The sequence below is a fragment of the Callospermophilus lateralis genome, chromosome 2, assembly GCF_048772815.1.
Source record: "Callospermophilus lateralis isolate mCalLat2 chromosome 2, mCalLat2.hap1, whole genome shotgun sequence".
In the NCBI taxonomy this organism is placed as follows: Eukaryota; Metazoa; Chordata; class Mammalia; order Rodentia; family Sciuridae; genus Callospermophilus; species Callospermophilus lateralis.
In genome coordinates, this window is record NC_135306.1 from 167,808,101 (window position 1) to 167,824,074 (window position 15,974).

The 15,974-nt window shown below is 36.9% G+C and overlaps 1 protein-coding gene across 1 annotated transcript; it reads right to left on the reverse strand.

Annotated features, from left to right (window-relative positions):
* Positions 1 to 3,822: 3,822 nt before the first annotated feature.
* LOC143389646 (mas-related G-protein coupled receptor member X1-like) lies at positions 3,823 to 4,782 on the reverse strand. Its single transcript, XM_077108583.1, has one exon. It carries the CDS (start codon positions 4,780 to 4,782, stop codon positions 3,823 to 3,825), a length of 960 nt encoding a protein of 319 aa, XP_076964698.1.
* Between the last annotated feature and the right edge of the window lie 11,192 nt (positions 4,783 to 15,974).

Here is a 15,974-nt window from a genome sequence, read left to right on the forward strand (position 1 = left end):
ATTCTAGAAACTGAACTTCTAATGCCTAAGTGAATTGCATGTCAAAAAGGTAAGTAAAACATGTACTATTAAATTAATGGAACTGGAAAAAATAGGTGGCCATGTAAAATAAAGAGCTTCCAAATGATGTGATAAATTCAAATATACTAGATACTTTAATTCTTCCAACCCATGAGCATGAAATATCTCTTCAATTATTTTCATCTCCTTCAATTCCCTTATATAATATTGTATAGTTTTGAATATACAGGGCTCTCACTTCCTCTATTAAATTTACCTCCAGTATTTATATTAATTTTGATATTAAGAAAATATCATCTATTATTATATTTATTATTATAAAATTTAGTATAATTATTTTTATAAAATTATTGGTATTTTATTGTAGGAAATGAAATTGCCTTTGATTTCTTTTTCTGCAATTTTTATTGTTAATGTTGAGAAACATTGCTGACTTTGTGTAACAACTGTATTGAATTTTAAATTGATTCTATCACTTTTTGTAATGGAATTTAGAATTTTGCTACATATGATCATTTCATCAGAAAGCAGTGACACCTCTATCGTTCATTTTTATAATCCTTTTTCTTGGCTTGACTTACTGCTCTGATAAGGCTTCTAATTTTCTTTTGTTTTCTTTCTTTCTTTCTTTTTTTGTGTGATGTTTGGGATTGAACATATGGCCTTGTGCATGTGAGGCAAGCTCTTTACCAACTGGGCTATATTCTCAGCCTTCTATTATTATGTTGAACAGAAGTGGCAAGATTGGACATTGTTGTTTTGTCCTGAATGTTAGAGAAGGGGTTTTAATTTTTAAGTGTTGAATATACTGTTATTTGTAGGCTTGTTATATACGGGATTTATTGTGTTGAAGGACATTCCTTCTATACCTAATTTGTTATTTTTTTTATTTTGAAAGTATGTTGAAATTGTCAAATTATCTTTCTGCACCTAATGAATAAATAAATATGTGAATGTGTAAGCCTGCTTGCATCTGTGGGATAAATTCTACTTGATTATGATGCATCATATTTTAATGTCTGCAATTGGGTGTATCTATGGAATGCTGTATCTATGTTCATCATGAATATTATCCTATAGTTTACTTGACTTGGGTGTCTGTTTATAGCCATAGTATTAAGGTAATGCTGGTCTTCTAAAAAGACATAGACAGTACTCTGTTCTACCTTTTGGGAAATTTTGTGGATAATTGGTGAGTTCTTTAAATATGTGATCCAAGTGAGCAGTGAAGACATCAAGTCCTGGATTTTTTTTTTTTTTTGATCAGACTATTTTTTTTAATTGCTGCTTCTATCCCTTGCTTATTATAGATGTGTTTATATTTTGTTTTTGTTCTTGTTTAACCATCAGTATGTTATATATGTCTAGCATTCTATTCATTTTATTACTGTACCCAATTTTTTGGTATGTACTTGCTTCTTTGAATCCTTTTTATTTTTGTGGCTTTGGTTGTAGTGTCTTATCTTTGATTTCTGATTTTATTTATTTTGCCTCTTTCTTTTTCTCCATGTTTGTATTTGGGAATGTAATTCATTTACATTCAACGTTATTATTGACATATAAGTCCAGGAAGACCTAATTTTATTCCACTTTTTTTTATGGTGATACTTATGTTTCCTTCCTTCATTGTCGCTATAAATCACATTTTCTTCCATTTTTATCTATCCAAGACCCATTCGTATTTCATTGCCAAACTCAACTATTGATGTGACTGAAAAATTTGCAAAGGCACATGCTAGGTAATGGTGGAATTATCAGTTCAAGTTCCAAGTATTTCAAGAAGACTTCCCTCTCTACTGGCCACCACATACACACTTACTTGTGAAATCTTCTTGCACACATATCCCTAAGCCTGTGTTTGCATGCTGGGATGATTAGGCCAATTACATCAGATCTCTAAGGAGATGATTTCTTTTAAACTGTACACTGGTTTTATAAAGAAAAAAATTACACTATTTTTAAAGTGAGCTTTGGTGTATGAATAATATTGATTTCCAAAATATACCACACGATCTACTGAGTGCAAGTACCTGCCACATAGGTTGAAGAAGGCATGCTCACTGTGATTATAACCATAAGTCGACACATGGACTGTTTTTTTTTAAGTTTTGCATGACAACAGGATTCATTTTGACACAATTGTGAATGCATGGAATATAATTTGTTTTAATCAAGTCCCCACTACTTCCCCTTCCCTACTTCCTTCTTCCTACTTCCTTTTCCTTTCTCTCTACTCTTCTGATCTTTCTGCTATTTGGTTATGGTTTTTAAAAAGTTAGTGTCTTGTGGATGTATGCAATGATGAGATTCATTGTGGTACATTCATATATGTACATAGGAATGTTAGGTCAGATTCATTTCACTGTATTTTCCTATCCCATTCTTTATATTTTTCCTTCATTCCTCTGTCTATTCCATTGAATTTCTTTAATCCCCAGCATTATTTGAAATAGCTTTCACATATCAGTATGGAGATTCCTCAAAAAACTGGTACTAGAACTACCATATGACCCAGCTATTCCAGTTCTCAGTATATATCCAAAGAATTTAAAATAAGAATGCTCAGCACAGTAGCAGGATATAAAATCAACATCCATAAATAAAAGGCATTTCTGTATATCAGTGAAAAATCCTCTGAGAGGGAAATGAGAAAAACTACCCCTTATACAATAGCTTCAAAGAAAAAAATACTTGGGAATCAACATAACAAAATGGGTGAAAGATCTATATAATGAAAACTTCAGAAACCTAAAGAAAGAAAACAAAGAAGACCTTAGAAGATGGAAAGATCTACCTTGCTCTTGGATAGGCAGAATTAATATTATCAAAATGACCATACTACCAAAAGCACTAAACAGATTTAATGTGATTTTTATTAAAATCATTTAGTCAACTTGATAATCCAGGTGTCCTGACTCCAAGTGTTGTGTAAGCTATAATCTAGCAATCTCAGGATCTCTGTCCCTACACATTCCATGATTTCAGGTTATGGAGCATGTTTCTAAATCAAGTTAGCCAATCCTCAAAAAACAAATGGTGAATGTTTTCTCTGATATAGGGTGACTGACTCATAGTGGGGGCAGAGAGGGGAGCATGGGAGGAATAGAGGAACTCTAGATAGGGCAGAGGGGTGGGAGGGGAAGAGAGGGGGCAGTAAACAGTTAAATAACCACTTACCAGTACTCAAGAGCAAAGGTCATGGTTTTATTTGTTAAAACCCAAGGCCAAGTTATCACCATGCCATGGACAAATTTACCAGAAGACTTTTCATGAACTAATGTCCTGAGTTATTGTTATGCAGGTAGGAACTCTGCCTTCAAAATTGATGGAATTCAGCAAGATATACTGTACCAGACTTACTCATTCATAACCACACTTTCTCTCTGCATCAATGTCCCAACACACAACACAAGACTAATTGCTAACAGCACAGGCAGAGAGAGATAGGAGATCATTATTTTCTATAAGTTCAGGTAGAAAACAGTCAAAAATAAGAGATTTATGATTTTGTACAATATCCTTTTTCCATTGGAATGAATATGTCAAAGAAAAGCATTAATGAAAAGATTTAGATGAAGATATGTTGAGAATTTATTGAAAATATCCAAAATGAATTGAGAAATTCTTACATAAGATTGATTTCCATAAGAGAAAGAAGAAAATACAGGTTAACATAAACCCATTGGATGACATGCAAGAAGTTCAGGGGCAAAAGGCTGAGAGGAGAGCAGGTATCTTTCAAGTGTGGCTGGGCATTGTTGGCTCTTGAAGGCACATCTGATGGACCAGAGCAGAGGGTCTTCATCCCTGCTCCACTCTGTCTTCTGACATCTCCAGGGTTCCCTGAGGAAGGCTGCCTCCACATTCACCCTCCTCAGGAGTGTCCTGCAGAGCCCGCTCAAGCACCAGCTTTAGGTCCCGCCCCTGTACCCGCTGCCTATAGGAGCCAACAAAGAAGTAAATGATGGGGTTGGCAGAACTGTTAACATTGGACAAAATGATTGAAACCAGATAAAGGCAAAAACGTACATGGTAATTATTATCAATCCAGTAATACAGGAAAAAAAAGACACCAAAGGGCAGACCACAGAAGAGGAAAACCAATACTGTGAGCATAATGGTAACAAACAGCCTGTTAAGAGGCTTCTTCTGGGATCCACAGAACATCCTACCCAGCAGGGACAGGCTGGACACTGAGAGAACCACAAATAAAAGAACCAGCCATGCAGCTATAGTAAATTCAACATTTTTACACTGATCTATTGCTTCATTGAAATGAAAAAAGCACACTATCTCCATGGTACTCAGAACTATGGACAGGCACCAGAGCAGGGCACACATGATAGCGGATGTGTGTCTTGGTCGATGGCAGTGGTACCAAATGGGCCACAGGACTGACAGGCAGCGCTCAGTGCTAATAGTGCTTAGCACGCTCAGGCCTGCAATGTAGAAAATGATCGCCCCAGTTCGTATGATGCCATATGTAGGGATGTGGATGGGAAGGATGATTCTGATGACTTCCAGCAGGACATCAGCGATATGGAAGCAGAGATAGAGGAAGTCAGCCACAGCCAGGTTTAGGATGTAGGTGTAAAAGGCATTTCTGTGCATGCGGAAACCCAAAAACCAGATGACAGATGCATTTCCAGTCAGCCCAACCAGGGAAATGGTGAAGGTCAATGCTTTTGGAGGCAGACTATCAATGTCACAGATTGGAGGATGGTACACATAACTTTCACTGGTTGGTGTGGCTTCTGTCATCCAGGCTGTGAGGGTTGGTTTCAGGCTCCTAATCACTTCAGTGGTGCTCCTGGGAAAACAAAGGAGACTTGAGCACTTGCAGCAACAGCTCAGGTTATGAGGATCACCCTGCTCTGTGGAGATTACTATATCCATTTTAAAGAGAAGGAGAACAGAGGATTGCATAGGTGAAGTCACCTATCCACAGCAGGGGATTTATGAAATATGAAATGTAATCCAGTAGTTATTGTCTGAACAGCTGGAGTTCTCTGACCTGAACCTAAATGTCAAGGAAATATGCTGTAATCTGGACACTCCCACTCAGAATGGGAACAGTACTATGGTGATCTCATAAAATTTTCTCTCAGGTGCTGGAATGGACACAGACACAGAGGTGATTATAACATCCCCATCACAAACAGGGCTTCACTCAAGGAGGTAAAAGAAGACCTGGCTTTATGGCTACTAGGATAATGTGAGCTTTTGGTAAAACAGGACTGAGAATGACTGGGCATAAACATAGCTCAGTGTGTCAGGCATTGAGACAGGTTCACTTTTTAATCCCCAGAGCTGAGCTCTTTGGGTGGCCCACAGGCCCTCAATATCTATTTAATGACTGAATGCATGACAGCGCAGGATGATTGGGTTAAATGGAAAATAACAATGAAAATACAATGAAAGACCTTAACACACACACACATATAATGAAATTAAGAAAATGCTATCCATCATAATTCTCAATGTGAGCAGTATTGGGTGTAGTTAGAATTATTTCTATATGACCATATTACTGATGTTGACTACTGGTGTGCCTTTAGAGTGTAGATTCATGGTGGCTTTGGTGCACATGAGGGTGGGGAGTCATATTTGTATCTCATCTGAATTTCTCAACAATATAGAACAGGAGGGTATGAATTTGGGTGAGGTGTGAGTGCCAATGAAAAGAGGTATTTCAAATAGGAGAATAACTATGCAGGACTATAGTGGTGTGTACAATATAAACTTACTCCATTCCCTCCCATGAAATCCTCAGAAACATTATCTTCTTGATGAAAGCTTTTCTGTGAGGAGAGTATATGAAGTGAAGTTGAAAGAGGGCATGGCTTGAGTTGTAAAGAGAGATTTTACACTTGAAGTGTTAAAAACAAATGTGTTTTTCAAGCACATTTCACAGGTAAAGGGATCCAGTCATATCTTAATGATTAACAAGAGTTAAGAGTGCACAACATGATTTCTCTTTGAATCCTCTCAAAAGCTGATAAGATAAGAATGTCTATCTGTCCCAGTTTTATAAAGGATGGGATTGAAGCACAAGTGGGATGAATGATTAAACCTGGTATCACACAGTGTGGATTCCAGCACCTCAGGTTCTACAGCTTTTGAACCCACCACCACACTGTGTTAATTATATGTGGATGAGAGAAAATCAGAGCAGTAAATCCCAAGTTAATCTCAGATGGCAGTCAAATTGCAACTAAAATGAAATCTAGCCTAAGCACAATTCAGAAACAGAGAGGAAGTGAAGCCCATCAAATAGGGCACAAAAGGGAAATGGGTAGAAATCAGGAGCAGATATGAGAATCCAGAAGCCCTTTGCTGTCTCACAAGGGCAGCTATGACTTCAGAATCTAGAGGACACACAGGGGCAAGAGGTCTCCAAGGGGATAGAGGGCACATTATCCTCTGGGCTTGCAGAGAGGCATCCTGAAGTGTATGTATCCATAATGAGTTTTCTTGGATACACAATTTTCCTCAGTATTGGTTGATTTTCACATGAAACAGAAGGAAAATGGAAGTGCCGGTGTCCTGACTGAATGCAGTTTACACATTTCTCTTTAGGGTACAGTGTTTTGGTCTTTGTCATCAACCCATTCAAGGCATGTCTTATTTGCTTTATGTACTACTCTATGCCAATATTTAGCATGTGTTCTTTATAGATCATCTATCATAATATCCTTACCTAACAGAAAAAGAAAATGAGGCTCAAACAAAGTAATGTTGCAGAATCACATCTTTCAGAGGAGGTCCTATTCCAGTCCCTGGTCTGCTGAAGCCCTACCTGATGATTTGCCACTCTTGCGCCTCATATTGCCTTATTTTGTTTCCAGAGCTTCCAAAGAATCTTCATATGACCACAGAATCTGAGACACCATCAACACCTGTAACAACTTCTATAGCCCCACAATACAATTTTTCTCTTCTGTAAAAGTGATTTTCTGGGTTGTAGGTCTTAATATTTCTTTTATCTTCCTCTCTTAATGCTGATATCACCACATGACTAGGCCATGACCAAAGGCAGTGAGGACAGGGATGTAATCAACTACTGGTTTATAAGATTAATAGAAGGAGCACAGCCTGAATTTTCTTCTTTGTTTTCTCACATGCATCCATTCTGATATGGGTGTAAGTTCTTTAAGACCATAGGATGATGGGACCCTCCCAGGGTTGCACAGCAGCACTATTAAAGAATTTCTTGAGTCTGATGCTCTGGAACTTACAGCACAGGTCCAGCAAATATCCTGTAAAGGTGAGTAGTGGTTCATTTTGAGCCACAATTTTACTCCAAACAAGAAAGAAGTTTTTCCCTTTTAAAATGACATTAAAATTTCAAGGCATTTAGATTAATATCAGTGATTTTCCATAAAATTGATTCAAGAGAAAGAACATTTAAATAGAAAAAAATATTTCAATGGAGATAAAATGGGAATGGATTCAATGATATTAGATTGAGAATTCTCCAGATTGTAGGAAGATGCAAGGAATGGTGAGGGATAGTTTCAAGTGTCCTGACAGTTTTTATTCCATCCTTCATCTTTGCCTTGATAGAGTTTCAAGCTAGTGGCTTCTTCAAACACCATCAATAGCATCCTTTTCCTTATGGTTTCTGGTTGAACTGGCCTACCTGGTGATACAATCAAGACAATAAAGAATGGGAGGGAGGGATTTGAGTTTGAGATCTTCCAACTCTCTCCTGCTAGGCAGTGTGCTGGTAGTGGCACTGCTTCTCCACCTGCCTGGTCATCCTTTAGTAGTACAGCTACAGCTATGGCTATGCTCCATCCCTGGTAGCTGCTCCTTTGTCCCTTTTACTCTAGGTGTGGAAACAATGCTTCATTTCTGCTTTCCTTAGGGCACCTCACCATGCATTGCTATTATTCCCCTAATCCTGCACAACTTGGTAATTAGTCCTTCCTGGGATATTCCTCAATTATTACCATTGGAACCACCTATTTCTTGTTAGAATCTTAGAATTAAAAGGGGAAACTATTTTTGAAAAATAAGTAAAAGCAATAAAACCCATTATGTAGCATCTTATCTCAAGTAAGCAATATCTCCCTGTGGCTTAACTTTTTCAATAAATTTTAAGAAAAGGCAGAAATCTATCCATGAGAGTAGGTTTATATGGTAGGAAATGGGATAATGAGAGATGAATCGGAATTGGAAAAGATCTCATTAACCGTATTTTAAAATCAAAGTGGGAACTCGAGCACCCAGTCTTCAGAAGTATGATTCTGTCTCCTGCCTTCCCTGAAGGAAGCACCCTGACCCTCTCCAGGTAGAACCCTACAGTGGAAACACAGGGATGTTAACCCAGAGCAAACCCCATACATAACAGGAATTCTGACTCTTCTTACCTTTCTGCCATTCTCCTGTCCAGTGGTGGAGAGCTGAGCTGTGTTGACAAGAGAGAGTCTTTCTCAGATGAAGTGACACCAAGGTATAATTCTTTGTTCTCCAAGTGGAGAGATGCTTATGGAAGCAGTATATAAAGCTAGGAACCAATTGCAGCTTTTAAGATTCGGAATGACCCCTGGGATTTCCTGTTCTGTGATTGCGAGCAAATTGGAGAACATAGTCATCTGAGGCTTCATTTTAATGTGGATATATTTGAGCATCTGCACCATTTCCACTCACATATTGGCCTCCCACTTTCATCCCTTTCACTCCACCTACTGTAAGTAGTTGCTCTTCTGTGTGCCTTGCCAAATAGGATCTTAGGTAAGAATATAAGCAATGTGAGCTTTCATACTGAGTTTTATTACTAAATTAAAAAGTATATCATTGGGTCATTAAAGACTCAACATGCCTTGGTCCCATATTTTTATTTCTTTATATCATCAGAATTGCATTTATTTCAATATGTTTGTTCCAAACATCAGAGCAAAAGGATGGGCATCCTATTCTCTACTTACTACCTCTACCCTTTCTTATGTTTCTCATTATTAGATCTGATTAGGAAATATATTTCTATTTTGATTTTGTCAGTATAAAGTAGTTAACTGACATCTCTTACAAAATGAGAGTGTTCAGTAGATAAAACATTCCCCCACATGCTATTCATGAAATTTGTTATTTAAAATTTTTCATGTAGTGTAGACATTCAAAATTTGATGTATGATCTCACATGACTTTCCTTATTTTTTTCATGTAACTCATAATAGGTTACATATTATTTGTTAAAACTGTAATTTGAATTGGAAGCTGAGATGGACATACATCTTGGGTCCCATTGGATATGTGTTTTAGATATGGTTTAATTTTGTTCCCTCAGGCATTCCTTTGATTGATGCTTGGTCTCAAGAGTGGCAGTATGGGTAGGTTTTTGGAATATTTGAGAGGTGGGACCTAGTAATAGTCTTAGATCATGTAGTTCTCCTACAACCCCTAGATGTCATGTGATGGAGTTCTTATAAGGAGCAATCCTGGTCCCATCCAACTCTCTGCTTCCTGGCTGGAGATATGGCTTTTATTCCATGTGCACTCCCATCACCCACCATGGGGCCTGACCCAGAGCCTTGACTATGACATTTTGACTTCCATGAAAACTGTAAGGTAATTTAATCTCTATTTTATGAGTAGCTTTTGTCAGAAATTTTGATATAGTAAGTAAAACTACATAATAAAGAACTCTGTTTAAAAATTCAGAATTTTTCTTCTGTGTGTTTATTCAACAAATATTTCATAATAAGCTTATTTGTTTGTTAATATGTCTTTGAAAAATTTATTTGAAAGTCCTAATATCCATTATATCCATTATCTCAGAATATAACTATTTGGAGATGGCATCTTTCAAGACAATTAAGAAGAATCGATTAAGTGTTTATTATCCAAAGTAAATGGTGTACTTATAAGAATAAGAGATAAGAAACAAACATGTAGAAGGAGGACCAAGAAGGAGACCCAAGAAGAAAAGGATCCCAAATAAAGGCATGGAAAATGTCTCAAAACACAAGAGACTGCCATATTCTGGTTATATTATATATAATATTTCTTAATTTATACATAGGAAGTATTTGGATAATGGAATTTTTAAAATTGCTAGTGGGAGAGCAATTCAGGTACTTAGATGAATGTTTTCACATTTTTTTAAAAAATTAAATATCATCGATTTTTACATATAAATAAAACATGAATAAAATGATGAAATCCAAGTGAGTTTTGTGGTGTAGGTGATTTGTTTATACTACCAAAACCTCCTGATTTTGGTAATATACTACATTAGTGTAAATATTACCAAGGTGTAGTGTGAGTAGTGGGTATACAGAAACTCTACTATGTTTTGAAATTTTTACTAGTCTTTAATTAATTTGGAAGGAATTGCTTAACAAGAATTGTATAATTATAATTCACCAATTATAAAAGCCTGATAGTATCAAATATTGGGTGTTCTCCAACTTCTTTCTTGATAGATGGATGTGGAAGTGAAATATCTTTTGCTTTGAAGTGGATATTTCAGCATGCCTAATCTGACTAAACTTTTTAAAAACTTCACAGGTGGTCAGGACATTGAATGTTTGTGATTTTCATTTCCTTGATATTGAGAGCACTTGCCAATTGTTCAGCATGAGTTCAAATTACTATGATGTCAACAATATAGTGGAGGGCTGGGGATGTGGCTCAAGCGGTAGTGCACTCGCCTGGCATGCGTGCAGCCCGGGTTCGATTCTTAGCACCACATACAAACAAAGATGTTGTGTCCGCCAAAAACTAAGAAATAAATATTAAAATTCCCTCCCTCCCTCCCTCCCTCCCTCCCTCCCTCTCTCTCTCTCTCTCTCTCTCTCTCTCTCTCAAAATAAATAAACAAATAAATAAATATTGCATCAAAAAATCAATATAGTATAGTGATACAATATTTCTACCTTCAGGACTTGTTCTGAAAAAAAGTGTGTAAGTGTTGTATACTATTTCCCATCCTACCTAAAGCACAGTGCTTCTGGTTTTTCTTCCTAATGGTTACTTATAATGCATTTGTTGGGTCAAAAACAATGCTATATGCCAAGTCCAAGTTTCTGTGTTCTAGATATGATGCCAAATCTGGCTCAGCACCTGCAATTAGTGCTACTATTTGATATATGTCTTATCTACCACCTGACATGTCCCATTAGTTTTTTACTGGGGTCAGATCTGATAAAAAAAATGTTTGTGTCATCAGGACATCCACCCACACATCTGTTAAATGTTTGAGGTGACCATTCCCTGGAATACCCTGTTATCTATATCTACTATTTTTGAGTAGAAGAGAATAGAATTTCGGGGGCATCCACCAGATCTTTCATATTAGTGTGGTTTATCCCAATAGCAATAAGAGGGTTTGGTAAACTGCAAAGTCAGCCCACCATTCCAATGATATATTTTAGAACTGGAGAGATGACCAGGGCTTATGGTTTATAGTGCCTCTGTGTTCAGATATAGATGGCCCACAAGTTCCCATTTACCATACTAGGCTATGATGGAGATTTGGGTCCCTGGGCTTCTGTGTCATCTCTAACTATAATTTATAGCCCTCAGAAACATTTCTGTGGTATTTGGGAGGCTCTTTTTCAAGAATATTTGGTGTTTGTTCTTCAAAAATGAAAATGTAGTCTTTTGGTTTCCTTTTAATTTTGATATTTTTCAAATTTACAGAAAATTTTAAACAGTACAAAGAAACCTTATATACCTTCTCTCAGACTTCCCATTCAAGTTTTATCAAGAATGCTCTTTACAACAAAAGGATCTGAGTGGAGATTCACATATTTGCATTCCTTTGTTCAATCTGCAAGGTGTTCTTCAGTTTTCTCAGCATCTCAAAATTTTCTTTTATGACTTCAGCCTATTTTCAGAACTTACAGGCTAGTAGTTTGTAGAATGCCCTCAACTTGCTTTCGCCCAATATTTCTTTACAATTAGACCTAGATGATACATTTTGACTGGAATGCTCTCAAGTGATGCTAGTGATGCTGTGTTCTCATTGCATCCTACTTGATGTGGATTTGTCCCAGGTTGGTAGTATTGGTTTAATCACCAGATCAAGATGATACATGCCATGTTAATCCTGTATCATTACTTCCCCTGCTTTGAAACTAGTAAGAGTTTTGTAGGGAAATATTTTGAGTTATATTAAGATCTATTCTAGAGCCCACTTTAAATTTTAGCCTATATTAATTTTTTCTTATGTGAATTATTACTCCAGGGTTTGCCAAGAATTGTTTTCCTGGTTGAGCCAGTTTTCACTTGGCATTCTGTTGGAAAGAAACACGTTCTTTTTTGCCCATTTATTGTATTCGTTTATATAGGCATGTCATTTTTGATTCATTGATTTTCATAAGCCAATAATCTAGTGTTTGGCAGTATTGAAGTTTTGTTACTCAAATATTCCTAGCTGAGGCTCTTTAAGCTGGTTTCTGTGTTTGTTTTAAATGACTCCACAGTTCTCTGTATCTTTTCTGGTTTAGGAATATTTTTTAGGGTCACCTGGTTCTTGTTCTGTTTTTGTCTTAGTACCAGCCATTGTTTTTCCAAGTACTCTTGGTTTTTTGAAACAGAGAATGATTTTTAGAAAATAACATCCACTGAAGTATTGCTGCAACTAGGTCTCATTAGTTTTTTTTGTATATACATATATTTTATATATTATATATACACAAATATATTTGTGTATATATATATATATATATTTGTACATGTATATATATATTTGTAAATATCTTTATTCTTATTACATTATTATTTTGCATAATATTGGATTCATTTAGATATAAACATTCAATAGTGGAATATAATTTGCTTTACTTCTGACCCTTGTTCTTCTCCTCTGTTTCCTGTTTCCTTTCTTCTATTCTGCTGGCCTTCCTTCTATTTACTTACATTTTTTTAAAGTAGTGACATCTATTTTGGTGAAATTCACATTAGTATATTCATATATGTACATAGCATAGTTTTATCAGGATCTTTTCACATTCCCCCCTTTCTTTTTGGGGTTCTGTGGTTTGAACCCAGATGCTTACAATGGAGCCACATCCTAGCCTTTTCTAATTTTTTGACAGGGGCTCACTAAGTTACTTGGGGCTTCACTAAGTTACTGAGGCTGACTTTGAACTTGAGATCTTCCTGTTTCCTGAATCATTAGGATTACAGGTGTGCACCACCATGCCAGCTCATTCCTCTCTTTTCTTGTCCCTTCTCCCTCTCCCTTAATCCCCTCTGCTGTTCCAGTGATCTCTTTACTATTTTCATGATATTTCCCCACCCATTTACCCCCACTTTGCTCTGCTTCTGCACATGAGAGAAAGCATTTTGTACTTGACTTTCTGAGTTGACTTATTGCACATAGCATGATGTTCTCCTTTTCCATCAATTGACTGGAAAATTCCATCATTTCATTCTTGTCTATGAGTAAAATCCACTGCATTTATATTACATTTTCTTTACACATTCATCTGTGTACAGGCTCCATATCAGTTCATAGCTTGGCTTTTATGAATTGTGTTGCTATAATCATTGATGTGCCTATATCACTATGGTATCCTTTTCTTAATTGTGCTGCTGTAATTATTGATGTGCATATGCCACTATTGTATGCTGATTTGAGTACTTTTGGATAAATACCAATGAGTGGGAGAGCTGTGATCACATAATGGTATAATCCTAGTCTTTGAAGAATCTGTACTGTTTTCCAAAGTGGTTGTATTGATGTCCAGTCCCCTGCAATGTATAAGTATACCTTTATCCCCACATTCCTGCTAGCAGTTTTTATTATTTGTTTTCTTAATGTTTGCCATTCTAACTGGAGTGTGATGAAACCCAATGTAGTTTTGATTTGCATTTCTCTGATTGCTAGGGATATTGAATGTTTTTCATATATTTGTAGGTCATGTGTTCTTCTTTTGATAAATTTGTGTTTAGTACTTTAGCCCATTTTTATTGGGTAATTTGATTTTTTTGGTGGTTTTTGAGTTTTTGGCATATTCTGGATACTGATCTATCAGAATAATAAGTGTCAAAGATTTCTGCCATTCTGTAGGCACTCTCTTCATACTCTTGGTTGTTCTGTGCAGAAGATTTTATTCTAATGTCACCTCATTTATTGATTTTTGACTTTATTTCTTGAGCTTTGTGGGAACTATTAAAGGCAGTTGGTGCTTGCACCAATATGTTGGAGTGTTAATCCTGTGTTTTCTTCTAGTATTGGTAGTTTTTCTTGTCTAAATCCTAAGTTTCTGATCCACTTTTTGTTGACTTTTGTGCAGGGTAAAAGAAAGGAATCTAGTTTCATTCTTCTAGATAATGGATATCCAGTGTCTCATAAACATTTGTTAAAAAGGTTATTTTTCTCCAACATGTTTTCAGCAACCTTGTGGAGTATCAGGTGACTGTGTGTGCTGTGTCTATGTGCAACTATCTTTTTTCTTATCTATTTAGTGGCATTTTTTCTTGTCTGTATCTGATTGAAGATACTGGGTGACACCAGCAGGACAGTGGAGTGCAGAGGGAGAGGGATTTGAGTTTTTGATCTCCTAGATCTCCAGTGAGGCCCTGTGTCAGCAGTGGCACTTCCTCACCTTCCTGGCCATTTCCTAGTAACACAGCTACAGATATGGCTGTGCTCTCTCCCTGGGAGCTGCTCCTTCCCTTTCTCATACACTAGGGGTGGAAATATTCTTGCTTTCCTCAGAGCACTTCACCATGCATTGCCATTTCCCCCTTAATCTTGCACATCTCTGGAAATGGTTGCCCATGGAGCACAGTTTAATTATTCCAATGGAATCATGTGTGTCTTATAGAAACCTTCAGAGACACATGAGAAGAATATTTTGAAAATCCTATAAAAGAAAATATACCTATTATACAGCATCTTAGCTCTAGTATCCAATACCTTCAAGTGGCTTTGCTTTTTAAATGAATAAGAGGCAGCAATTTATTCAAGACAGCAGGTGTGAATGCTTGGAATAAAGAGGAGAAGATGCAGAATTTTATTACATGAAGGATTTTCCCATTTTCCCTTTTTAAACTCCCATGCTATTGGTACCCAGTCTTCACAAGGTTGATCCTGTCTCCTGCATTTCCTTGATAGAAGCACTATGACCTCCGCTACATGGCATCCTATGGTAGAAACACAGGGATGTGACTCAGAGCAAACACCATCACAGGAAATCTGACAGTTCTTCAAATATACCCTTACCTCTCTTCCATTCTCCTGTCCAGAGTTGGAAAACTGACACTGATAAGTCTTTCTCAGACTGAGCAAAACCACAGTACATTCCTTGGATCTTTAAGTGTGGAGATGCCTACAGAACTGGAGTAAAATCTGCTGTATTGTAAAGAATAATAAAAGTAAGGAGAAGAGAGACAAGGTGCAGGGACAGGGAAGGTGGCAAAGTGGCTCTTTGTCCAAGTGGCCATGTTTATTTATACAAATGGGTTACATTTGGTCACTAGTACCATAACCACATCATTATTTAGAGTATCAATAAGGTTGCTTATTCTGAAGTTCCATTTCACAGTTAAAATATGCAATGTTAGGAGACTTGTGCAGTTCTCAAGAAAGTTTATTGTCTGAAGTTACTGTTAGGCGGGCAGATCCAGGAGTGCCTGAGCTTGGTGAAATATTACAGTTATCAAGGAAGCAATTTTGTTTATTCCCAGGAGATATGTGCCTAAGATTAAGGTCGAGTCTTGGTGAGGCTCTAACACAGAGGCTTCTCAGGGCATTGCCATACCAGCTGGACATTGCACACATAATAGCTATATTAGATCCTAAGAGAGATTAGAGGGCATTCTAAGGGTGTGAATCAGGGTGCCTGATACCCCCCCAGAGTTTTCTCACCAAGGGAATACTTCCTTTTGTACATTTTCATGGTCAGAATTCCTACAGTCTATCAAGATTCTGGATGGCTCCTCTGATTTCCTGTGCTGGGACTGGGAGAAAATTGGAGACCAGGTTCATTTGA